Source organism: Pagrus major, chromosome 4 (genome assembly GCF_040436345.1).
Source record: "Pagrus major chromosome 4, Pma_NU_1.0".
In the NCBI taxonomy this organism is placed as follows: Eukaryota; Metazoa; Chordata; class Actinopteri; order Spariformes; family Sparidae; genus Pagrus; species Pagrus major.
The window spans coordinates 7,295,458-7,323,428 of NC_133218.1; the positions used below are offsets into that span (position 1 = coordinate 7,295,458).

The 27,971-nt window shown below is 40.2% G+C and overlaps 1 protein-coding gene across 1 annotated transcript in view; it reads left to right on the forward strand.

The window, feature by feature from the left end:
- The first annotated feature begins 1,519 nt into the window (after window positions 1-1,519).
- LOC140994660 (A-kinase anchor protein 13) overlaps window positions 1,520-27,971 on the forward strand; it is a 122,166-nt gene continuing 95,714 nt past the window's right edge. Inside the window, 2 exon segments of the mRNA XM_073464396.1 lie at window positions 1,520-1,707; window positions 24,194-24,237. Coding sequence (XP_073320497.1) covers window positions 24,205-24,237 — 33 coding nt within the window. The 5' untranslated portion in view covers window positions 1,520-1,707; window positions 24,194-24,204.

Here is a 27,971-nt window from a genome sequence, read left to right on the forward strand (position 1 = left end):
TAGTGTAACATTCCTACATGACGTGATATATAGTTGCTCTTTCAGAATAGTAGTTAGCAGATGCAGTGGTGGAGAAATTACAGCGCTGGTGCTGTGGCTACATGTCAGCATGAGCCTGAACAGCTCATCAAGGTGATTATAGCTCAATAAAACTACAGCTAAAAGTGAACACACTGCACTAGCACTTTATTTATACTTCTGTCTGCTTTATTAGTTTGAAGAAACATGGTAAGAACTCAGTGAATTGAACAGCATTTGGAAGTAAGGTGTTTTATGGCTTTGAGCTTTGCCTTCAAAATAAAAGCAAAGTTTTAATGAAACTGATGGCTACCGCTTGTGGGGAGGTCTAGTTTGCTAGCTAGGCCACTCTGGGCCTGCCTTGTGTTGTAAAAAGTACCAAAAAGACACACTTGAGTAAAAGCAAGGATATCCTGTTAAAACAGCCTATTACTTTTGCAAGAATGAAAGTCACTCAAGCAGTTCTTGAGTAAGTCTTTAAGTATCTGATATTAAGTATACTTCAGTATGAAAAGTAATTTTCTGGCAATAAATGTACTAAGGTAAATTATACATAGGGTATATTTACATTTATACTCTATGCTATGGGAGCGTGTTATCTGCCCGATATCAGCATCTTTCTAATGATCAGAATCAATGTTTTTTTCTTATCAGATTGCAAGATAAAATAAATGTATTTTAAATGCACTACTGATGCAGCATGCAATATGTAAAGTAACTAGTAACTCAAGATATCAAAGTGGACTAAAAAGTACAATGTTTGCCTTCATAATTTAGTGGAGTGGAGGTAAGAAGTATCAGAAAAAGGAAATTCTCAAGTAAAGTCAAGTACATGAAAAGTGGCTCTGATGGCTCTGATGCGACATCCTCTCACACAATGTCCTGCCTACAACACTATCTGATTGGTAACATGTCACACGATTTTCAGTTTTTCTTGATTTTATAATAATTGGTATTGGCCCTGATAAAAACATATCGGTCGACCGCTACTTTATACACCTATAAAATGAATCAGAATCAACACAGAGTAAAACGGAAAACAAGACATTTGAATGAGTCCTTACAAAACGTTTAACAACACATTTATTGTAATAATTTCCTCTGATTTTCTTCGTTCGAGGACATCCTTTAACCCAGTCTCCTGCATCAGTCAGCTCCATGAGGTGTATAAAAACGTGCTTGCAGTTGCTGCTTTTATTGTGAAAAACTCAGACAGGATGGTGACACATTGTCGCTAGCTTCACACTGCCGCTGAAGACAGACCAAGACGCTTCCTCCTTATTTAGAACATTACATTCATAATAATAAAACTTTACCCCGAGTTAAAAAAAAAAAACTGTAAAAAAAAATCACTAAAGTTGGTTTGGCATACTTCACCTCCGTGAAAGCACTTCTTCTAGTGTGTAAGTGAACTCCTAAACATGCAATGGAGGGGCTTATAATAGCCCTCGTGCAGACTCCTCCCTCGGAGTTGTCCTGGGAAACACTAACAACTGTAAGAAAGTGCACTCAGTCGTCCTGTTTGTGAACGGGGAGACCGCCGCTCATCCATTTTACTCCACAGCACTAACTTTATAACATCCCAGAGGACAGTTGGGCCCAGCTCCGAACCCTGCCAGTACTCCCATCAACTAGGAGGATTATTATGCGTCCGAAAGCTGCCATTTCTTCACACTGACTGAGCTTGAGGTAAGAGGAGTCATTTCCAGTGTGGCCCGTTGTTAACTGTAGACTCGTATGGACACACCGTGGCTTTGCTCCGTGTCTCTCCGTGGTGTTTTTCACACGGGGAGAAGTTGTTTAATGGCTGCTGCCGGCCACTGGGTTTATTAACTTGTTGCTCGGTAGCCATGACATCCTCTCCCTGAGCCTGTAGGGCCGATGTGGGAACTTCTCACGTTTCTGTGAACTCAGCGACAGCGACGAAGAGCTCGGTAATGTCCCGCAGAAATGTAAAATGATACCGTACAAAAGCAGCCAAAGAAGGCCTGAGATATTAGCTACGCAACATTTAAAACTACAGGAGGTAAAGGAGAAGTATGCTAACATTAGTAGAAACTCTCTCGCTAGCGCATATCACGTTACGGCCATTAATGGATATTTAGTTAAAAAAAAGCGCTCAGCATGATTAAATGCGACATGATGGAGTTATTGTCATTAAAAGATATAAACATGATTAATATTACAGGCAGGAGACATGATCATTTTTTATCATTGTACATGTTTGGAAAAATCACGTGATGTTGAGTCACTCTGCATGGCCATAAAATCAAACTGGAAAGTTTTTAATTGAAGTCATTTGAGGAAAAATGTGACTTATTAATAGCTTTACATGATTAATCAGTGAATCAAAAATTGCACAGCTCCGTGCATGATAGAAACAATCTTTATACAACTCTACTGATGGATAAAAGGCAAACTGATATACTGCCCAGCTTTAACTGTCCATATTGGATGGATTACATTGCCAGTAGTCTAAATAAACCTTAAATTAAAGGGGCACTGTGAAACTCAGGATTTCAATATTAACAATTTATAATGAGGTAATAATACAAACTCAGAAATATTTATTTTTTACACAACTGAATAAACAAGCTGTTCTCAGAGGAAAAAAAGGTCCCAGAACACTGTTCGAAGCTGGAAAGGTGGCAGGGTCCGCCACATATACACAAAGTAAAACAGTACGAAACTGTCCTGTCCTTTTTAAGGTCAGTTTGTTTATTGAGTTTATTCAGTCATGAAATCAAAGAGGGTTTGTTTATTTAGTTTGTTTAGGCATAATAAATCCATCAATGATGATTAACATTTCCTCCCCAAAACTACACAGTGCACCTTTTAAGCATAATAAAATCATGATAAGGTTGTGTATTGGCAGCAAAGACTGAAATTCAACTGCACAAGCTTTATTTTATGCTAGTGGGAGGATCTGCACACATGTAAAGGGAGACAGTGGCCTTCTAATTCATTTACACTCGCTTGACCTCACCCACTTAAACACGTTCAAAGGACCAGGCGCATAAACATGGCAGCCCTCTGGTTTCCCACGTTGTAACACACCCTTAAGTTCGCTCAGAAGTCACATCTTCTTCACTTCCAGGATCACTTGGACTGTGTCCCACTCAGCCAGAACTTTAAACTCCTCCACTGCAGATGCTCAGAAGATGGATTACTTGAAGAGAGTCAGATACTTGAGGGAAACTTGTGCTCTGACTGTAAAAATCCAACATTATGCCGCTATCCAGTGTCTTTCAAAATGATCTTCTGCCTACAAATTGACACTGATCTGACAAGAGATTGAATGCTTTACACCCGCACTAACACCTACGACAATAACATTGGATCCTTGGATCCCACACTAATGTTTGATCTTCAATACAGTGTTAACCTGTAATCTGAGAAAACAAGCCCAAGGTGAAGGAACAGCTGGAAGGATTTGAGTATCTCGAGCCTCTTTTATTACCTCCTACCTCACAGAAATGTTCCTTTATTTTCTGTCAGAGTATGTGGATTATGAAGACTGGACACAGTTGTTAACACTCCTCTAGCTCAGTGGCAGGACCTTTGTAGTCACTGCTTTTGACTCATTTTGTGAGAAGCATCTGTTACTCTCGCTGTCATTGCAGATAATTCTTACAGTCATAGTTGACTCAGTACATCTGACTCTGGAGTCTATCGAGCAGTCCAGTCATCTTCCTTTTCTGTGAGACCATGTAGATACTTTTCACTGTGCAAGTGACCTGTAAATCAGAGCCACTGCCTTTGACTGGAGCAATTCACCATCCTCCTACTATATTCTGCAGAGGAGGTGACGGTGTGAAAGAAGGAAATAAACCTGTTATGACTACTTCCTCAAGCTTTCAAAGGTGTGTCTGTTTAACAGTAACACTTCAATTACTTGAATTAATTTTTAACTCGAGGATTTCTGGAAGCAGCAATTGCCGAGATCGTGTGGTGCCTGTGTGATGTCAGTCAGTTGGCAGTTGGCAGCTTTGCGACACCTCCATAACAACAGTCCATGAAAGCGAAAAGGGAATGATGTCTTCTGAGACAGTAATTATAACACTTACTGTTGACTGAATAAAAGATGGTTGCTATAAAAGTAATGTTATGCACATACTTATTCATTTTCTAACATTAGGCTAACTTATTCCGGACATTATGATGTGAACTACCTACTGTCTCTGGCTGATGAACCACTGCTGGGTGAACATATCAGAACTGTGCGCCACTTGTGATAATTTCCAGGAAAGCTGCCACCGACACCCAGTGTACATCTTTGGTATTACAGCAAATGCAAGCGCTTTCATCAGTGGGCCATAGGCTCAATCATCATTGTGTTACCTCGGCGATAGATAGTGACTTAACAAATATTTATTTACATGAAAATCTTAGAGATTATTACTTTAATGTCTTTGCTTAAGCTTCACCGTAACACACAGTTCCAAACTGGGAACTTCCCATTACAGCTGCAATGATCTGCTGGCTACAGAGCAGCTTTACTGAAGACTGTTAGCTTTTTGTGCCTTGATTATTAGCCCGTTGGCCTGTTGTAGAGGGAGCCGGTCCAGTAAGTCCTTAGATTTGAACTACTAACCAACCAGATCATTGACAGTCCTCTGCCACATTTCAACTCTGCTCTTTACTGCCATAATATACGTGTATGTTTGTGTAATTTGACACAATTTTTAAAAAAATGTACTTTTCATGGCCTGGTGATTTAAATGCATAGTATGTATTTTCTGCCACTAGGGGTCCCTCAATCAAGATAATGAAAACAAAGAGCCCTGACACACCAATGTTGGGGCCGTCGCAGAGCATCTGTGGCCATAGTCGTTGAGTTGAGTTTAGTCACATTCACCGACTTCTTAACTGTCTCACTCTGCTGAAAGTTATAGCAACAGGCGACCAAATGGAATGAATCATTACCTTGAATAAAATTAGAATTTCTTTGAATTTGAACGATGTTGGTAACCTTTGGGATAATGTAAGTAGACAGCAAAATCTATATCATAGGTCTAGTCGTTTTGAGAACATTTCAATGCTAATATGTTCCATGTTATATCTTTTAGTGAACAAAAGGTTTAGTGCTATAACTCAAGTATCAGTCTTTTAAAGTAGTATAGTCTTAAATATCAGGACCTTCATGCTGTTAGGGTATCACTGGATATGTAAGTGTAATCATGATCTTATTGTGCAAAGAAATACAAAAGTAAGAATTCCATTTCTTTAAACAAAAGCTTATTTGTCTAAACTCTCTGGGTGTCTCTTCCAGCAAACTTTAGGCTCACTTGTGAGGCTGTCCCAGCCAGAAATATGTGTTTAGCTCCAACAAGAGACAAATGAAAGAGGAGTTGGCCTCCCATTTAGAGTAATGTAAATTACCATGAGGATTCTTCTGGCTCCAAGCTGAACCCAGCCAATTTCTCATCTTCACAAACCCCCTAATTTAATGATGATGGAGGATATGCACAGTGTCAGCCTTGTAATTACACTGTATTTAGTATAGAATGGAAGCATTAGAGGAAGTCTTACAGGTACTAGTTCATGTAGTGCTGTCTCAGGCATGGGTTTTGTATGCCTGGGAGGGCGGCTGCTGAATTCCCTGCTGATACTCACAATAAAGCCTTGACTTAGTTTTTGTTAAGACTGGAATCGCTGGAATCCTCTCAGCACGCCAAACAGCAGCCACACTCGCTGTTCCAAAACAGCAGCCATCTCTGCAGCTTGTATAAATGTTGTGCCCCGGAGTAGTGTCTCTCTCTTTTCTCTTGGGACTTATCAGGCAGACTTTGTTGTTAATTGTTACTGTGCCTGTGGTGCCACCACTTCTTTGTACAAAGTAATGTTCAAAACTTTGCCAGCCTGAAGTTGGTCTTAAAAGAGAACGTGACATTTGACAAATCTCTCATGTGAAAATATGCAGTAGGTAGATAGGATGGTGGTTTGAAAGATTATCCTGTTACCAGTGGAAGCCAGGGTGTCATGTGAAATTTTGGATACTGAATACTGAAACGAAACCATAGTAGAACTTTATTTAAGCTAATTTGTTTAAATGTTGATTTAAAACAAAACAATATAAATGATAGAGCATAGTATAAAATGATTGACATGCAATAGATTTAAATTTTAATTGCTTGTACAACACAGCACATCAAAATCACAGAATATTGCAATGACAAATTATCGGATACAAGTAGATTGTATAAAATAAAAGGGAAGAATGTGGATCCAGGAGGACGACTGAGCAGGCCGAGGCATCGCAAAGTGATGCCAGAGCCATGCAACGTCCGCTCCATCGTGGTGACCTGGAGAAGGACAGGCCACAAGATGATTAACAAGAAAAACAAGATGATAAACAAGAAAATATCAGAATTTATACAGATTTTGATTTTACAAAAGTACAGATGCAATAAGATTGAAAAACAGAAGAGAGCAATGATCCATGGGGGCCCTAGGATTATGACATGCTTTCTAGTTGATCAAATTGGATCTTGTAATAAAGTGTAATCATTCAGAAGTCTAATAATGAAAATGTTCTCCCCAAGTTGTCAGACTTCATTGCAATAACAACAATGTGTAAATGTTAGAAGTCTCCATATGGACAGAAATAAACCTTTGTGTGCAGACCCACCAGGAAGCAAATGCAAAACAAACAGAACACAGGGGGGCTCAAATACAGCGATGCAAATAGATACTGGCAAAAACTAGATTGTCAGGGTGGATGGGGTACAAACTAGCTGGGTTATTTACTGTTGGGCTCAAAGCTCTCTGGAAGAAGTCTCCTGTATACCTATTGAAATCTGATTTCACTATGTATACAGATGATGTTTCTTACCTGTGAATGCAATCCAGTCACGCACTATGTGGATGCAAGGTACAAGTAATACCAGGTATAAAGAAGCCCCCCGAGCCTCTGTGTGCTCACTCAGGGCTTTCTGTGCTGAGCAGCGAGACAAGGCTCAAGTTTGTTCTTTTTTTGTCGACCACAAAGTAGTGCAGAGATATCTCAGGTGTCTGCACTGCAAGTGTGCTGCTCATACTGTGTGTATGCCACTTACCAATATCATGTTCTGATGTATCTCTGCCATGTTACTCAGGGTGTAGACGTGTCAACCTGGCATGACTGAAAGGGGATTTTTGTAGTTTGAAGACTTTAGCATTTATTTCAGTCAAACATACTATGGGATATTTTCCCCAAAGACAAATTTAAAATAAAATCTGAAAAATCCAGCATGTTGTTCGAGAATTCTTGCTTTCATCTGGAAGACATGTTCAGATTCCCCAAACAGCAAGTCTCCTTTGTGCTGTTGTTAAATAATGCATTCTGCCCCATACACAGTAAATTAGAAAAATTGTTTACCTTTACAAGATAGAAATATTTGAGAGAAGAAAACAGGGTAGAGGGAGATATTCCACGAACGTCCCCAGCCACATCAGAACCAGGGACATTGCGGTTTATAGTCAGCATCTAAAACCCGAAAATAAAGAGGCACCACAAAAAAATAGAATTTTTAAGGCTTTTTCAAAAAGTGTGACTCATTCCTTCAACTGATTAAAAAAAGAAGTCTGTTGGAGTGACGTAAAAGTAAGGTACATTAATAAGTTAAGACTGCTCTACTTCAGTAAAGCTATGAGGCATTTGTACTGTCCTTGAGTATTTGTTTATACTGCTACTCCACTAGATCTATGAGAGAAATGGGTGTTATGTATGTTTTATTACACTAAGGGCCGGATCTACTAAGATCCCAAATTGCTTGTACTAATCTGCGTGCGCAATCTAGAAATTTGCATGTGGGGTTGAACCGCGGTTTGCGGGCAATTTACTAAGAGTGATTGCGTAAATGACAACAGGCGCAAACGTGTTGGAGACACGCCTATTTAAATGAGGGTTTAGCGTGTTTCAATGTTTTTCAGCATGGCGAGTTTGAGAGAGCGAAAGTGCAAAGTGAAATTCGACCCTTTGGAATTAGAAGTGCTGATAGAGGAAGCGAATAAAAATTTCAATGAGCTGTAGCAAAGGAATCTGATGGTCGCGCAAAGGAACGCCATGTGGGAGAAAATCAGTGAAAAAGTTAATGCTGTTGGAAAAAACAGGCGTACAGTGGATGAAGTGAAAAGGAGATACCAAGACATCAGAAGATTGATTCCATTGTTTCGGCGTCTCCTTCTTGCAACAATAACCGCAGCCATGTGTGCGCAATTACGCATACAAACCATTTGCACCTCCCTTTGAGACGTGTTAAATATAGAAGCAGTTTCTATTAGCAAAATTGCTTTCAGGCTTGATAAATCACTTTGCGTGTGCTAAATTAATATATTTACATTTTCTCCACCCAGAACACGCACAATTGTGTGTAAATGCCCCATATTGCATATTCATTGCTGCAAACGTACTAACTGGATGCAGACGCACTATTTTGCACCTTTTGACAGACGCAACCCTTTTTGCGCACTGTTAGTAAATCAGTTTGTACATTTTTTTGCGCGTGCAAGGAGTTTGCACACGTTTTAATACATGCAAACCTTTAGTAGATCCGGCCCTAAATGCATATATCAGCTTATGAAATCAGATGCAAATAAAATACTCAGTATAAAAAGCTGCTAAGATGAGCGCCAGTTCCGCCCAAGTGCAACATCAAAGCACTGCTTACATGAAAATGTACTGACAGTAACCGTTTTTCATAATTAGTACTTTCACTTTTGATATTATAAGTACATTACGCTATTTTCGGCTGCAACTAACAATTACTTTATATTGATTTATTTGTGGATTATTTTCTCCATTAATAGATTTAATCATTTAGTCTATGAAACATTGAAAAGAGCTCATTGTATAATCTTTAGAGTCCAAGGTGACTTCTTCAGATGTCTTGATTTGTCTGACTACCAGTCAAAACCCCAGAAATATAAAATGTACTGTAATGTGAGACTAAGAGAAGCAGCATATTCTTGGTCTTATTTTGTTCACCAAGACTTGATGACTTGGTGAATAAATCAATGCACAGATAAAAAATGTGTGCAGGAATGACTGTTTTCAGTTGGAATTGAAAACCTAGAGCAACCTCATTTTTGACATTTATGTTTGAATCATGACTTTATTTATTGATTATCAAAATCACTGCAGATTATCTTTCTGACAATGGTATAAGTTCAAGTACTCAACTAATCGTTGCAGCTTTACTGCAGATAATATTGCCCATAAATAACAGTTTGATTGCACGACTTTCACCCACTTGTCTGGTACTATTTCAGATAAACATGAAGATTTGAAAATCATTACCAGTATGTAATGTATCCCAGTTTCCCTGTTATTAATGGCTGAGGTTGAGCAGCTGTTGACCGTGCTGTTTCATGGTTTCTAACATTGACACCAAAACATTGTCAGCTGCCCTCTTTGTATACTATCCTAGCATTACACTCTCACTACAGAGGATTATTTTGTATGATTATTTGAAAAAAGCGATAGGAGTAGTGTGTAACTGCACATGCTCCAGCCTACAACACTTTGAATAAGGGTCTGTTTAGAAAGCAGAGGCAGGACAGTCGCAGCAGACACCTGACCTGCGGCCTGAAGGCTCCGCCTCTCCCCTCTGACATCAGGACTTTGATCTGCCTACTGTCTGTGTTAGCACAAAGCCATATTTAGCTCAGTGTAATCAGTGTGGTGAGAGCTTGCATGCCCGCTACTGAGGATACCTGCCTAGTATAAACACACCTGCTCTCTCTGATGGATTTAAAATGAATTTAATGTGCACCTGACAGAGCCTGCCAGCAGCCGTCGTCCTCAAACAGACTGTGGGTAAGGATTCCATTGATGCCTCAATGTGCTGCTTAGTTAGCCGAGACAAATACCTTTTAAAAGTTGTTCCGAAAGTTTGAGGTGACAGAGTTAACGAAACCAATCAACAAGCAGCTTTTAGGTTGTAGACAAAAGCATTCTTGATTCCGAAGGTTTTCTTCCTTGTTTATGTTTTGATAGCATTCCCCAGGGCAAAGTTTCACAGTGATGAACCTACTGTGCCTAGCAACGTGCGCTCCCTGTGATAAAGCTTAATGGCTTTGATAACGTGTGACCAAAGAGTCTACTGTTAAATTAAGTCATAATTAGGCTCTGCTTATGGGAAATTCTACATATTATATCTGCATCCACATTTCCTCCAAAACTTTGTTTGTTAAAGCTATGAATTAATGCCTAAACTGTAGTCAATGTAAATGTACCTGTTTTTTTTATTTTTTTTATAAAAAATAATTTTCTGCTCATTTTATTTTAAAAAGTTTAACACAAAAGTTCCTCCAAATGCTGAAAAAGATTATCTATTTTCTGACAAAGCTTTCCCATTCACACACATTCTCTGTAATATTGAGTACGATCCACTTTGCTTGCAGTTCTTTTAAGGTGGTCTGTGTGTTACTGTTAACTTCTCATCTTAAACTTTCTAAGTTTTGCTCACATGGTTGCATTATGCATGTAAAAGCTGTGATTGGTCACATGTAACAGGTGTGCTGGGTATGGAGACAGGGACCTGATTGTAGGAACTGAAATTGTCTAATTTTGTGAGAATGTAGCCTCAATCACAATCTGTATAAAGATGCATTGTGTTGGACCACATGGTAGTTACTTTGAATGGGGTACTTTTAAGACAAAAAGTATTGTGCAATCACCAAGTTGGCAAGATCAAGATAAGGTCAAAAACGAAGAAGCAGAGGCTAAGATAGCCTGACCTTCAGTCATTAGATTTCCCATAATGTAACTCAGTGGCTTGGTAAATGCCCACGTCTTATAATATAATATAATATAATATATTATAATGTAATATAAGCCATACCTCCAGACTTAAGAATGTTGAGTCTCAAGGCCATGATGAGATAACCCTGATGACATCTTCTTTATGATGGCTGAACTGATCTTCATGTATAGAATAGGTGTAGTGTCCCTTTGAAACAGCTGAAGCACGTGGCCAATTGCTTAAGTGATACGTTGATGTCCTTAAACAAGCAACAGTTAGCTGTAGAGGTTGACTACTTCAGCATATATTTAAATCACAAGTATTAATGTCACTTCGAAGTCCACCCATTTAGCCATTTCCTGTTTGAGAAATTGAGCATTCTTGTGGGCTGAGATGCCTGTTCTGTAGACCGGGAACCAGTGGGGGAAGTGGGAGACTCATGCAAATCACTGGCAATTCAGTTCCCAAAACCACTGTGCTGGCTTTAGTTTCTCACTTCTTCTTCAAATCTGAACAATTTCTAAAGAAACAGAGTGGGTTGACTTGAGTCATCTGGTTGCAGAGTAACACGATGGAAAGACCCTAGAGAGGTCACCAGTACATCACTGAGTAAATACACAAACACATGCATATTTGTGGGCAATTTAGAGTTTCTGATTGACCAGACTTGCATGTCTTTGCTTCTCATGGAATGAACCAGACCTGAGACTTTCCTGCTATGAGACAATAGTACTAAAAACAATACCAATAACAATCACTGCTCTGGAGCTGTACATACTTTTATTGTATATGTTTTTACATTGCCCACTGACACAGTTCAATTAAAGTTGGTTTATTAATTGATAAACATCAGCCATTACTGTGGTGTGGGTGATGTTAATCTGATCAGGCCTGCTGCAAGGCTGAGGTTTGCGCTACTCAGGATTCTCTGGTCTAAACCTCTTACCTCCCCAATAGGACGAACAGCCACTTACTTTTTCTTAAACTGTGACGTTTAACCGCAACTCTCTGTTTTATTTGCTTCTCAGCTCCCATTTGGTCTTCTTTTCAATGTCAGTTTGTTATTTCACACACCATGGCTGAATGAGTAAGTGCATTGAGTTGACAGTGAAATACCATATTGATCATCTTGAGAGATTTTGTAGCAGTGTCTGCTTCAGTAAATAAGTTGAAATCACCATCGCTCACCTAGCTATCGCACCCCAGACCCTGTGAGAAATTGGCTCGCCAATTGCAACTGAATTTAAGAGGCAGAAATCACCCTGTTTAGTTTGTAATATGTTTAACATTTACGCAAGGTAAAGGTAAATGGCATATATGTCCTTCTGCAAGTTTCAGGGACTTATTGAATTTTTCAGTGCAGCACAATTAATCAGAAGCCATGATACCTTTTGAATATCCCTGTAAATATTAGCCCAAGCCTGCTCTTTCTGATAGGGTCACCATGCTAACAGTGTTGCTCATATTTGCTTAAAAGAGTTTGACATTTTGGGAAATTTTCCCTGTTCGCTTTTGTGCCAAGAGTTAGATTGATGCTACTCACCTGTCTGTATGTTAGGTATGAAGCTACGTCAGCAGTCAGCTTGCTTTGTTTAGCTGGGCATAAAACTTGAGCTAGCCAAGGTTTGCTCAAAGGCAATAAAACCTGCCTTCCAGCACCCCTAAAGCACACTGATTAACACATTAAATCTTGTTTGTTTTATCTATACAAAACCTAAAATGTAAAACATCTCACTGTTTTATATGGGTTATGTACCAGTCGTTTTCTTGGTCGGGACCAGTACTTTTTACTGGCCTAGAAATAGTCTGACATATAACCCAAAGTAACACTACAAAGTTTTGCAACATGTTAAAATTTAGATATGCTTTGGACAGAGCTAGGATAGCTTTTCTTCTTGTTGTCTTTGTGCAAAGCTAAGCCAGCCGGCTGCTAGCTTCATATGTACTATACGCCATATATTGTTTTTTATCACAGAATGGTGAAGGCATGGCCAGTCTGAGTCTAACTGTGATGGGCATACCCTGATATTTTAAGCCTAACCAATTTAATTTCTAATGCCAACCAACAAAGGCAACAAGTACGAGCCAACAGAACAGGTCTCCAGACTAACTTTTATCACCACTGTCCTTTCTTAACTTTCTTAGTCCTGCTGTGTGTTTAGCTTCATTACATGTCAGCAGTGTTGGAAATTTTTCTGGGTGGTAGATTCAAAATTCTACCAGCCACTAAAAATTGTTTTACCAGCCACCATTTTGCAATTGTACTTTTGTGCAACATTTATCTTGGTTAAAAAAAAAAATCAACAATACACACAAAGTGTTTATTTAAAATTCTTGCTTCTTGCTTATGGGTATCCATTTTTTTTAGGAAGAAATGCACAGTATAATGTCTCACTATTTGCTTTGCACAGTTTATTTCTCTATAGAAGTATGTGCATTGCAGTATGCATGTGAATGTCAACTATAAACAGTACTCCAGTAACTTTAAAGTGACAAGTTGACAATTTGAAACTTATGAAGTGCTTCCTTCTAAAACTGAATTAAGTAATGGAAAATAAATTATAGAGATAGGAAGGAAATACAGTAAAATGTATGTCCTTAAAGAACTGCTCAACTGAAGATGGCCACTATTACTTATTTACAGATGTTGTGTTGTTACTTTGGCCAGGTCATCAACAAAAAAGCGAACAAGGACATTCATGATTTTGTCCATGTTGAGAATTAGTAGCTTCATCAATTTTCTTTTTTTTTTTTTAGCTTTTCAGATAGATGTCGTCTAAACACAGGGGCAAGGCCATGTGTGTTTTAAATGGCGGGCATACCAATTTGAAACAGACAGCTTTGTCATGGCAGTTTTGTCTTCAGATAGCTTTTTAAAAAGATCGACCAGTGGCTGAGCCATTGTGAATGACAAATAATGTTCTGCTATGAATTTTCACACATGTGAAAATTCGCAAACACGGTCGGCCATTGAATCCACAGTGGCAGCTGTAGCCGTCGTTCCCGGTAACATACTCGTATGACAGAGTGCACAGACTGAAGCTTTGTGACTGGCACCTAATTCATGATGAGCAAGCACTTTCCTCCCGCTGCTGCCGTACAGTAGCTTCTTCAAACACATACTGCAGTAGCGAGCACCTGACTCCCTCAATTTGTGGCACCAAGTGCTGAGTGGCTTCCGATCTCCACCATTTTCCTCTATCCATGCCCGGCGCTATTCACTCTTAACTCCTCTCTCAAGTAAGGCTGTAACTTTGCCAGGTTTAATAAACTTTGCTTCCATTTCAGCCGAGTTGCAGGGCTACCACACCGCAATCACGTTTCTTGGCAAGACCCGCCCACCTCTGCCTCTGATTGGCTAGCACTCGTTGGTTGGCCTCATACCATTGGTGGGTGGAACTACCCCTTTACTACGCTGAATATGATTGGTTAAATCACATCAAAAATAAATCCCATGTAAACTTTTTTTTCTTTTCTAAAATAGTCATATGCCCAAAATCCGGCACTACACTGGAGTACTGTAAGCTCTGGGCAGACTAGCAGCAGCACAGGCGTATTGCTGCCCTGACAGGTCCGTTGTATAACTCAGTTGAATGCTCTCTGTCTTAGAATCTTCTGTCCAAATTGCTAACCCGCATTTGGCCAGTGACGGGAGCTAATTTCCCACCCTGGATGTCAGCTCTGTTAGCTCTATTAGCTCTGTAAGCTGTAAGCTATTAGCTCAACACACTCCAGGACTCTAGTGCCCACTGTCTGCTAAAAACTAACAGCTAACTAGCTCTCCCTCTGCCGATTTCAACAGGGATTTTTTGTTCAGTGTAGCATCAAGGAAAAAATAGGGTAAATCCCACATTGATGTTTACTGCGGACCTTTAGGATGTCAACCTGTCATGCTTGCGTAGGTCTTGCACCAAGTAACTAGCCAGTGATAGTATTAATAACACAAGAAGATGTGCTCTGTTATAGTCAGTGCTCCGTTAAGTTTGTCAACTGCTAAGCGATTTAGCTATACATACATGCATACAAACATACATTCAGCCATTCGTCCCAAACACATTTTCTATCGTCCCCAGGATGATGGGACTCTCTTAGTCTTAAACCATGAATCAGAGGCAGACAAGGGCATGTCATGACTTCATAAATTTTCTTATCTAACTCTCTGCAAAAGGGCGCATAAGCAGGTTTCCCCAAATCTCAAACTATTCTTTTTAAAAATGTCTAAAAAGCACCTCATGCCTTTATGGTGTGGAAACAAAGGGGGAGGGGATGGCATCAAACCTGGGGAGGAGCGGTGATCAAGGCCCGGGCCCTGATTACAGGCTGGCCCCCAGTGTGCCTCACAATAAGATAATGCTATCTGCGCCCACAGGTATTTGGTTTCAGTGGAGAGGGTAATAACTGTCACCAAACACTGAGGAGACCTTTCATCCCCCAGCCTTGTGTTGTCAGCCAGCGCTTGTGTGCAGTCTCTGCACAGAGGCAGCTTTTGTGTGGCAGGGTGAGGTCACGTCACCATGATGGCCTCATATCTGTCCATAGACACAATAGCAAGGTTTGATTAAATCAAACAGCCGTGGCTATCTAAATGGTAGTCAACATGGTGTGTCCAAGTTACTATGATGGCGTTGTTGAGGAGATGACGTAGCCCCGACTAATCTAGCTGTGGCCCAGAAGAGCGTAGCTGATAGTGAACCGTAAAAAGAATCACACAAAGGTTCAGCACATAGCAGACACACTTTGCTCCCTCTGAGGTTTTGTGCTACAGTGGATGGCAGTCAGTGCATGTCATGTTGTAGTGGTAGGCCAGTGACTAGTGGTTAACCAGGGGAGAAAGCACAAGAGGTTAAACAAACGTCTGGGTTAAACATCAAACCCAGCTGAGCCACACAGACCCTTAATCCTCCCTCAGTGTTCCACATTTCAGGGATGTGATTGCAAATGTTATGTATCCATTAAGGAAACCAGCCAGTGAATTCTTCAAGAATTTGACTGACATGGTCTTCAGGAATTTGAGAGGTCTTGCGTTATGAGTCAGACGTTGGAATGAAAGTTTAATTTGGACAGAAAAGGCAAATTAGCCTTTCAGCCAGAAAATGTCTGGTTTTATTGATGCTTTATTTCTGCAGCCATTTTAGAAATTCGATTAAATATCCATCCAATGCGTCAGTGCTTCCAAAACTAATAAAGACAATAAAAAAGTGTAAGACATGGAATAAACAAGTTGATAATAAAGGATAAAAGACAGTTGGGCAGTTGGACATGAACTCTATCTCTCACCAGGCCTTAAATCAGCCTGAAAGCTCTCCCTGGCATGCTTATCTGCCATTTGGTGGAGGTTTATATCCAAAGCTCCTTACTGTAACATGAGGCCTTACATCCAAAGCAAGAGTGACCCAAGTGGGCATTGAACTTACAATAGGAAAACCAATGGAATTCCATGTTGATTTTTATATGAAGGAAAAGGTACCTCTAGTGGATGTTTTATGATTGTTTGTCATATGCATGAATCTAAAATAAAAGATAGTCCAAAATAGACAGAAAGCATAAGATATTCAGGCCAGGCTGTCCTTGTCTAGTTTATACCACAGGGGGAATGCCTGCTTAGGTGAAGTACATACTAAGTCCTGTCTCTGTTGTCATCATGGAGCCCTGGTGTTGGATGACACCTCAGGTCTATATTGGGCTTCTGTCCCTCTTTACAGGTGTCTCCATGTCCTTGACTGCAGCTCTCTATACACAGTCAAATTCAAAAAGCTTCATGAAGAAGCAGCCCCAGGTAACTGTTGTCCCCATAACACAAATCCGCATTGACATTCTTCAAGTTAATTAATGGCCAATGGGAGACTTTTGACCTAGAAAAACTGCAGTATGAAGCTTTGAGGTGATAAAACACTGCTGTAAAGTTGTACATTGCCATATGTACATTAAGTTCAAACAATGTGACCTGTTTCATCTCAAGTCTCTGCATTGGATTCTGCACACCGTGCATCAGAGCAGCTGCTCACTTCCACTTTCTGCTTTTTTGGCTTTATCCACGGAAGGTTTGATGAGCCTTGTGCTCTTTTTCTGCAGCAGATGTTAAGTTCGATACCCAGGAGCTGGTTAGTACAATCATATTATATGCATTGTTAAATGCCAGTTGTTGAAATGTTACTCGTACATTTTTTTCTTCCTTATCTACAATTGGGTGGTTTTCACTCTCATGCTGCTCCTCTGAGCTCCAGGCTGCTGAGTCTGATTTGCAGGACAGGCGTGATAGCTGGGTTTGCTGAAAATGTTCCTTGTTCTGTGAAGGACATCTGATCAATGATTTCACACAAACTATTTGCAGTTATTAGCAGTGACAGTTAGCAGTGGCAAGAGGACGTGTCATGAGATACAAGTAGATACAAATTAGTGTATTAAAATGGAATAACATTTCAAGCATTTAAGCAAAATGTCATGTGGATTTATCAAGTTCATCATAAATGAGAGGCAGTGCTGACTATGGTCAGTGTGAAAGTTATCTCCCAACATAGATATGATTTTGTTGATGAGATTAGTATGCAACCATTCACTGAACTAAGGTGTGTTAATGACTCTTTAAATTACTAATTGGGCAATGCTATGCTGTCAGTGGGCACGTAGATGATGGTTGTTGGGTGGAGTTCGGTAAGAACCTTTGGATCATTCATAAAACCAAACTGCTTTTATTGCCTGAAGTGTTTTGGTTTTGAAATACTCAAACAAGCAACTGATGACCTCTGACCTGCACCTAACACGTGCATTTGTCTTAGTGGTTTAAAGAGATGTGGCTTTTGGACAGGAGGACTTGGATGTTCCTACAGGAAGTCTCTGATGCCATCACGAGCCTCCAGTTGTCTCTGATCTACCTACTGTTTATTGTTCATACCACCAATTCATTGTTCACTTGGGTATTATAATGTGATCGGATTTATAGTGAATTCTCTTTGATGTGAAGGATTAGGAAAAGGCCTTGTGATGATTATATGCCACAAAGTGAATAACTGGTCCGTTTAGATTAATACTTGCATTAGAAATCATATTTTCATGACTTCAGAGGATAATGCCAAGTAGTAGAAGATTTGGATTGTACTTGAGTGCTTCAACATGCATGTATTTTTTAACAGTCTTGATTCAGAAGAGCAATGTGAACTTGTATGTACTGACAATCATTAAATCTGCCAGAATGGGACACAGACCACGATGTTAAAGGTTCCTTCGGGAGTTTATCTCCTATAGTAGTGCTATAGAACTGTTCTACTATGAATGAGTCTCCATTTGTACATGTGTGAGTGCTGTGATACACAGTTCTACATTTCTACATCGTTTGGCATTACTTGACTGATCTACAGGTGGCAGTAACATGCTAAGCTGTTCATGGGCCTGCAAAGACGGGGAAGAAGAAGATCGCAAACAAGTGAACATAGATGTAAACAAAACTGGATTTGAAATACTTCAATTGGTGTTGAAGGAAATGCATTCAACACATTTGTTAGTCCACAAGGATCATTCACACAGTACGTTTTGGTGAGAAACTCTGGCTGTAAATGTAACTTGTTTGTCAAGAAGAAAACTCCACAGGCCCCCTTAGAGTTCAGTCAGAATACAGTCAGGTCTGTGACAAAGGTGCCGTGAAGCTATTCCTGTGGCTTACTGTCTATTGGACTGATATTGGTGTTTTCTTGACTGTGACATTTACCTTCATCAGGTGCACCTCTATCTAGGGAGGATTATGGAATCATGAGTGACTGCAGGCTGAGAGTCCCAGCAACAACAAGGATCTCTCTCCCCAAAAGAGACTTTGGTTGTCACAGACAAAAGCAAGACATTTACTGACAGCCCTGCAAGGGAAGTGTTTTGGTTTGGGTAACACACCGTAATCATAGTTTGTCCTGTACATGTGGTCGTGTTGGGGAATCCTCGGTTGAAGATTGGGAAGGGTGTAGGAGACGGTCTGATTAATGAGTTGTGAAACTAATCCTATTCATCCTCCCATTCATGCTGCAGTCACATGGCTGTTACGGTTTATTCTGATAGCCAGGGGACCTGTGGAAGCCATAACAGGTCCATTCACAACCTGACTCGGCATATCACCCCTCCTACCCCAGCACTGAGGGGGTTTTTGTCCCTTGATTTATTGGTCCATTTGTGACGACCGTGCACTTGAACGTGGCTGATGCCCTGCTTCTTTCTGGCCTTCCTCCTGCTGAGGAAGAAAATCCTGTTTTTTAGCAGCAGTTCAAAGGGAGTTTCTGCCATAATGGAGACTCTAAGGAGCTCAGCTAAAGGCTGGCTGCACCCAGTGTTTTAGGTGGAGTTAATGGGTTGTGTAATCTCTATAAGCAGGTGTCGGGTGGCCGTAGAGTGAGCTTAAGGGGTGTCATTTCTCAAGGTTCTTCTGTTTCCAAAGAAGGAAACTTAGTTTGGTTTAGATACATGGTCTTTTCCTGAATGACATGGGTGGTTCTTATTTACCAATCTCGTGTGAAGAAGCAGATAAGAATGGTTGTTTGATGGCATAATGTAGAGCAGATTTTGAGTCAGTTACTGACTGACAGTAGTATTACTAAAAATGTAAGTTTCAGTTACGACCATGCCTTTCCTAAGAATACCGTATAACTTAAAGGTACAATGTGTCGATTTTCTGCATTAAAATGTTTAAAAATGTTTTATATTCCGTTGAGTTGTGAATTTGCATCATCCCAAATTTTCCCTAAAAGTTAAAATCCAGAGAAATCAGTAAATGTACTCATGATTACAATGCATTTAATTTAGAAGGAATATTGCGAACATAACCAAACATAATGTAGATATCAAGTTGTAGATTGATTTTCATCAGCAATGGTCGTTGTTTAACAATAAAGTCATCAACTGAATGAACCCACTCTACTAACATCCTTTTGTGTTTATTAAGAGACCCCTAGCATCAGGAATTACATACTGTGTGTTTAATATTGTCCTCGGTTTAGTTTAATTACATTTTGGCTTTGTAAGAAAAATTGGATTGGATTCAAGGCAGTCTAGTGAACAGATATCAGACCTGTATTGAGGAGTATTTTTTAATGTTATCATAGCATCAAAGGACTTGTCTTGTGAAAGAGTCTCTTGTAGTGATGAACACAGAGACTTAACACCCAACTCTGTGGCACAGCGTGTAGCCTCTTTTAGCTCATTGTTTTAGTTTGGTTTGATTAACCATTGGTTGAATACCACCTCTCTCATCAACACCAAAATAAAACAGTTCTCAGTGGGTCCCATCAAAGCACAAAACAGCAAAAACAGAGCCAACATCTCGCGGCTGCTGGTGAAGACAAACATCTAGCAGAAATAAAGATAATTATGCAGATATTTTTTCAGGACTTTGTAGAGACCAAATCATTGATGCCTGACTATTGGATGTTCATTTTTCAAGGGGTCAGAACCCTGACTCTAAGCAATTATTTGCTAACCTTAACTACTTTATTAGCCACAATAACTTAGTAGGCCTGTGTTTTTGTGCGTTTGTTTTGCAGTCAGTCTGTAAAGTTCCTTTACATTGAAAGTTTAATTAGCCATATATGCACATGACCAATGCATTAGTAGGTCCTGCAGTTTTTGAATTGTACTATAAAAAGACTGACTTGCACCTGCATTGTTTGTTTAAAAAGTGGGTGTGATAAATTGTTTTGTGTTTATATAAAGTATTCTGTGAATCGTCCACTAGGCATTAATATTTGTCTCTTTATTGATATACCAATGAAAACACATTTAGACCATGCTAGGACCAACACAGTCCCTCAACTTCCTCCTGAGATGTGAGGACATCTTCGCTACTTTAGATTGGCTAACTAGCTTAGCTTGACAATTATACTAAAGTGAAAATTTTGGAAGTACATTGTAATGATGCAGGCCTTTCCAAGAACCCAAAGCAACCAGTGGTGCAATTACATCCTGTGATGATGCAGTATACTGAATCAGCTTCCTCTATGTGTAACTTCCATTCCTGCATCATATCAGAAACAGAAAAAATCAGAAACAGAAGGGACCAAAGGGAAAGGGAATCATGTGGATAGCCACATGGTGACCCAGCGGTTAGAGGGTTAGAGTAGGCAGCTTGTTTTGAAATAGGCAGAGGTTAAAGGTCATGAAAGCTCATGTGTTGAGCTATGATAAGTACCACCTGCACACTCTCGTTATCTCATTATCAGCCAAATGGCAGCTAAAATATAAAATATAAGTTTAAGTGTTAAAAAATGGCACATTCTGTTGCAAGCTGTAGCGTTAAAGAATAATTAAAACCTGCACCTCCAGTTTGTTTTACTGACTCAGACTTTTACCAGATGAACTGTGAGGCCATTTATTCTGTATAAGCATATGTTTGACTGACTCATTATTGCATTTATTTTTTACATTTCTGAAATAAAGTTGCACAGCAGAAAAAATGTCACTCTGCTGCCCACCTTACTTTAAGGGATGGCAGAGTATCTCTAGAAAGGTATGGTGATATCAAATGGATACACATTTTATCTGAGGACACACCTGCAACACCCCTGATTGAACCCCCTGAAATTGTGAAACAGTAAATGTAATAATTTTACACATACACACAACATTTTATCATAGCCAGATGTTTTGATATAGTTTCAGATGCAGGCCCAAAAGTTACCCTGACTCTTTGGGAAAAGCAGGGTATTAACACTGGCGTGTTCAGCTGCCAGGTGTGAATGTGCAGAGAATGTAAAGCAGGTTGGCACTGATAAAGGCCACAGAAACCTTCCTAGCATGAATAAATGTTATCAACTCTGTCCTCAACAGTGGAAACGGTGAATGTAGCAACGCACCCACTTCCTACCAAATATTTTCTTATTGTGCAAGGGGTTAGGCCCACTATTGGTCAAAAAGATGTCACATGAATGAAATGTCGCAGGCCTAACACCTGCAGAAGTCAACAGAGATCCTGCCCATTGAAGCACCCTTGTGCAAGACCCCAACCCATATCTGTTCATGTACTGTGGAGAGAGAAGCAGCAGATGACAAATGTCCGAAATACCAAAATATAAAAGAACCAGTGAGCCTGTTGGGGACATTTTGTGAGAGTCTTATCAGTCAAAGTTGTGCTAGTGGTGAAGAAGCTGGTCCCTGGCCCAGTGCACTTAAGGCAAGAGGATTAGACTCCAGAGTATTATTAGAGCTACTGATTATCCCCTTACCTGATCCGCCTAATTCTAGCTCGAGACTATTTATTTAGCAGAAAAGAGGAAAAATGTTTGGATTGGGCTATAGAAAGTGAATTGGACTCGTCGCGCTTCAGCACTCTGTCGAGTCCAACATTGACTCTTTTGGTGCTTTCTGCTGAACTCATTAGGTCCTGGCCTTTTGTTGCCGCCTCCCCCGCTGTGGGGTTCATGTGATTAATGCACTGCTGACCACTGAGGCCAGCAGCAAGGACTTGTTTTAGTGCCAGGGAACAGCAGACAAAAGAAAATTGTCTCTCCAAATAACTGAGGAGAACTCAGGCTCTCAAAGCCGAGCAGTCCCTTGACTCAATGATGAATGCAAGCAGGCCAGTATCTGTTCAAGGAAGTTCAACAGAAAGGTTTCCAATCCATTTGTCCTTAAGTCTATAGCTGCGGTATGTTTGTTTGGATGTAATTACACACCCACTGCTTCTGACCTTGTGCCCAGAAAACAGCTTTGAGGCCTGCGTCCCAGACTGGGAGTAGGGAATCCAACGTGAACATGAGCTGGTAAATCCTGCTAACTGATCTTCCCAGCATAAACCCATGAAGAAGAGGCAAAGTAGTATGTTTTGGTGTTCAAACTCCTTTGTGACGGGTGATTTGAAGAGGCAGGAGCGAACAAAAAGTTTGTCATCATTGCCGCTGTCTTTGGATAAACGAGCACAAATAGGGACCTGGCAGCTGTGGTTGGATTGTGTGTGTGTGTGTGTGTGTGTGTGTGTGTGTGTGTGTTCCCCCGTGTGATTCAGTGTGTGTTTGTTCTCCACTCATGCACTATTAACCTCCCACAGAGTGTTGGGACGATTGCCAGGGTCAAGCTTAACTGTCACCTTGTCAGCAACAATGTTCTGATGCTGTGAGAGCTGGTATACATTCATTTGGTGAAAAAACACTCTGTTATTTAGAGCAATTTGTTTGCAGGGTTTTATTCCAGCAAAACACTCAGTGGCTCATTTCAAGGAGAACAACAGACTTTTTAGAAATTTTACCTAACTTTAATATCTGATCAAAGGGTCTGTATCAGTGTCCATGATAACTGTGAACGAGTTGCAATTGAAGAGCAATATCCAAAGCATCCATAGGGGAGGGATCACAAGGAAGCTTCTTTTGATTCTGATTTAGAGGGCTTCGATGTGATCAACGCATCTGTATGCATTAAAAAAAAAAAATTCTATACACAATTTATTTTTTCTTACTGTGTGACTACTTGCTGCTTTTAAAACTTTTTAATGATTCATAAATAAATACACAGATGCATTTACTTTTATTATCTTTGGTCACACTTAGCCATCCACACCAAAGCTGGGAGAGGGAGCCAAGATGGCGACCACGTTACACGACTGTTGTAACATCTCCCAGAAATTCCGCTCCACACATTTAATGTTGCTACGATTGAGTGGCGCGAACCTCTGTATATGATCACCAGACTGTGAAGACACCTTGTTTGACTGGAATAACCTTTCAAGAAACGGACTTTGCTTGGAACAGAAACAGGATGCACATGTATTATGTCCATTATGTTTCACCATCTAACTGGTTGAGCTATACAGTATGTAACCTAAACACAACAATATGTTATATGCACCATATCACATCACATATTAGGGTAGCCTAATGTTTAGAAGTGGGTTTTAAATTTTCGTTATTGACCTTCCTTCAGTTTGTCCAGTTCCAGTTCAGTTCGGTCCAGTTTATGCTCTGAGTGACTACTTACGAACGGACCGATAATGTGAAAGTGGGCTCTGGTGAAAAATCCAACAGGGCAGCTGTTTTCAGTGAAAATACTTTGACATAGCCTACCCACTTTACGCCACCTGCCAAGCAACAAGCCAATGGTAAACAACGTTAGCAACCAACTGGCGAACACAATGGAGAATTCAGCAGCTAAAGGGTCATTAATTTCCCTTTAGAAGTTGGTGGAGAACAAAACATAGCTTAAAGGAAGAGTGAATATTGGATATAGGTGTGGTTGGAGGTTGCCAGAAACATGACTTAAAATGAATACTAGTGTTGCTTCATTAGTATGCTTCAGCTGCTAAATGGGCAGTTAACACATCAAGGTTTTAATATATAAATATTGTTTATAGCTTTTTGCACTGCTTTAAGTGGCTAAAAAATAAATTGATACTAATTTAACACATAATCTTGTTTTGTGTCATAGCATATATTCAGTAAAACATTCTGTACTGTAACCCTCTAACATCCCATTTGTTCTTCTCTTGACAGTGTCCAGGGACATGAAACTCAATCCACAGCAAGCTCCGTTATATGTAAGTATCATTATTCTTAATACTTAATACTTACATAGAAGCTCTTTCTTCATTGTGCACAGTTGGTCTCTTAATGCTCACACACAATGTTAGTCCACCCACACTAGGGATGTAACGGTATGAAAATTTCACACCACAGTAATAGTGACCAAAATTATCACGGTTATCGGTATACCGCGGTATTTTTAAAATGTCTTCAAAATGTTGAAAAAACACTGATACTGATAAATTGAAATAATTTCACCAAGATTTATATTTAAATAGATTTATTATATATTAAAAGGGTTAGTGTATAAGCAGCCTGTTTTTGAAACGTGTCCTGTAATGTCTGCGTTACAGAGGTAGAATGAGATGTACTGGCAGTAGCACTTGATTGGCCAGCAGACCCTCTCTGTGAAAAAAATGAATAGAAAATGTCATTATTAATTATTACTGTCATTGTTACTTAATACTAAGGGTGCAACCAACAGATCACAAAACTCACAATCTAGATCATATCACTTTTGTGAGAAACAGGTTGGATAATCTTTTAGATCAAAACAAAAATGATTATTGTTAAATTAATTATGAATACTCTATTTTGGCTTTTATCTCTATCTAGACACTTGTTATATTCACCATTTTATATTATTCTTTATATATAGTCTATTCTACAAATAATCCACAAGTATTATATATTTCTGATATTACTTATATATATATTGGCTGTCTGTCTCTGTCTGCTTGCTCGTCTGTCGTCAATGGACTCGGTCAGTCTGATTGGTCAAATGGCTGCTGAGCCACAGGTAGACGCTGCTCTGGTGAACGGAGCTGAGATGAAAGTCAGTCATCTCAGTCAGTTTGCATTCACTAACTCGGTCCACCCAGTACGTGTTTGTCTCAAATCCTCCTCACTGCAGCTCTGCATCAATATTTGGGGAATTATTAGGTCGACTTTAAAAAGTAAAATCTACAATTAATAAGCGGTTCAGATAACGTGTCAAATCACGGATCAACTTCGTTCAGTTATACCACTATCTGGCCAGTTTACATTAGTGACAACAGCAAATTAGACAGAGAAAACTCGACATACACACATCATTCACCTGAGCTTAAGGTTAATTTACCTTGCATTCGCTGAACAGTTGAGGGTGATGGTCGTGCAAATGAGTAAGTAAATTGGATGTGTTGCTGCCCCTCGCAACAACTTTCTTCTTGCAGCTCCTGCAGATACGGCTGCCATCCTCGACCAGCTGTCCCTGAGCATTCTTATAATAACCAAAATACGCCCAGACTTCAGATTTGGTTCTCTTTGAAGGCGGAAAAATGCCTTGAGGGCCGCTACTATCACGTCCTCCCTCCGCCATGTCTTCTTCACTACATAACAAGCGCACGTTGCACGCTGCGCCTGCGTAGGGAGACTTGGATAAAGTATCTCGCGAGTTTTCCACACCGTGGTTATCGACCGCGGCGGTTACCATGGTAATTAAAACTTAAACGGTAACCTTCACCGTCAGGAATTTTACCGTGGTTTACCGTGACACCGGTAACCGTTACATCCCTAACCCACACAGGTGTTTTCATTTTGCCTATGTAGACGTCATCTCAGGATTGTGTAGGTGTGTGCAGTGCCTGAAGGTCAGTTTGTTGCACCTTGTGGGGCGGGACTGCTTACACCTTTTATCATTCTTAATAGTGTTGTGAATGGAGTTAAATGACCTCATGTAGTTCCTGGAAGAGCTTGGCCTCACTTCAACCCAAGAAAAGGTCTAATTAACAGGAATAACTGAAATCAACTGCACGGATGTTCAAGGCCAGATAGTGAAGAATACAACATTAGACTGCATGCAAATCAACTGGCTAATGTTTTGCACTCTGCTCACTGGCCTCTATGTATTTAGTGGTCATGTTTTGCATGTTACCAGTTTAATCAAATGAGAACCACTTGATGGACTGGTGATATTACAAAAATAGATCCCAAAAAAATTGATTAAGAGATGACCATCATGAGACAGAAACAAGACTACTGATATGAAACCATGAAAATTGTACTTCCTCAAAATCACTAAACTCAGAAAACTAAAAGAACATCTACTGTGTCAAAGCTGCACTGGCTTTATTGTGGTTCCGATTGTGGGTGAATGGCGTGAATAACAACCCTCACAGTTCGATTAAAGAACAGGTACTGATCCTCACTTAGGTGCCTTGGAGCTTAAATAATTATACAGAAAAGGACAAATTGAGGCCTAGTTTACCTGGACATATGCCATTTGTCCAAATCAATAGTTGAGCGGGTAATTACAGCGAAGAGCTTGGCGCCTCATGCAAAGAGGACCACTTGATTGCTGGATGTTCTTTTTAGCTGTGAGCTGAAATGTTTTGATTATGCAGACTGTGTGTGTTTATAAGAACATGCTGCACTGCAAAGATGGTTTTTGTCTAGTTACAGGGTCTACTGGTCTAACGGATAGGACAAAGGAGATTAATGTCCACTATGCAGTAACAGGGTTTGTGGGAAGTTTATTTCCTGAATAAATGAACAACCAGAGAAACTTTGTGGATGTGTCTCAAGCAACCACATATCCTATGAAGTTTATGGTCAGGTGTAAACTCAAACTCTCCCTGGTCAGCTGGGAGAGATCTTTTTCCAGAATGACTTCAGTATATTTCGGGGTACCCTCTTAGTCACTTGTGGTAGGAATGCCTTCAGATCAAGGCACCTGAGTGGTTTACATACCAGTGGTATTGTGGTTCAGATGGAGGAGGTGTTACTGAATTACACTCTGTGTCATGCGGAATGTGGCAACTTCCCTGCAGAGGTTATCTCAGCCACTTTAAATCTCCCGTCTTATTCTTTGTCATGACCCGAGGTTTAATTACTATAGGTAAGGGTCGACATATTAACTGAAAGCCTCTTTTGTGACTCATATATTCCTCGTTGACATCACAGGTCATTACCCAGTGCCCAACAAATCAATCTCATGATCCCTCTTAGTCCTCCTTTAGACCAAATCGGGCATTGCTGCGAAGATGCCAGTCCTCCCATTAAGTGTGTGTAGTGCGCTCAGTCTGTGGTGGTGGGGACCTCAGGGCTTGTCAAAAGAAAAAAAAAAAGCCCACAGCGGCCCTGCGGCAAAAAGTTAAAACAAAACAAACTTTTAGAGAAATGCAACCCAACATCACACTGCGGTGGCCAAATACGTAAGCCATCTGCTCAACAGTTTTGCTGTCCAAGCCATTCACACTACAGTTCTGAAGTAAAACTATAAATATAGCCTATGCCTCTGTACTTATACTGGAAGTTTTTCTTATCAGCGCTGGTTGACATGACATGTTTGGTGTTGGTATGAAACAGATACTGCCATATAGGCCTAAAAATGACACATGTAGTAACATTCAGAGGTGCTCTAAACTCTATAGAGTTTCTGTTATGCTTAAAAACTCAAACAACAGAGGACTGCCCCAGCAGGGGAGAAGATATACTTTTTAAAATTGTTGTTTATGGAGAGAGCCTTTCTAGAGTTTCTCCTCCCAAGCCAGAGGCCCGAAACCGGGCACTATCCAGGTAGACCTCGCAGACCAAATGATGATACTCTCCCAGTGCTGTCCTCCCACACCGCCGCACAACCGTGGGCTAATCGCCCCAACACCAGATTTTGTCTGAGTGAGGCCTAACCCTGACATGGGAATAAAGCCACAAAATGTCTGATTTCCGCCCTCAGTGGGATAGAGGAAGCCAGTTTTGTTTCTCCCAG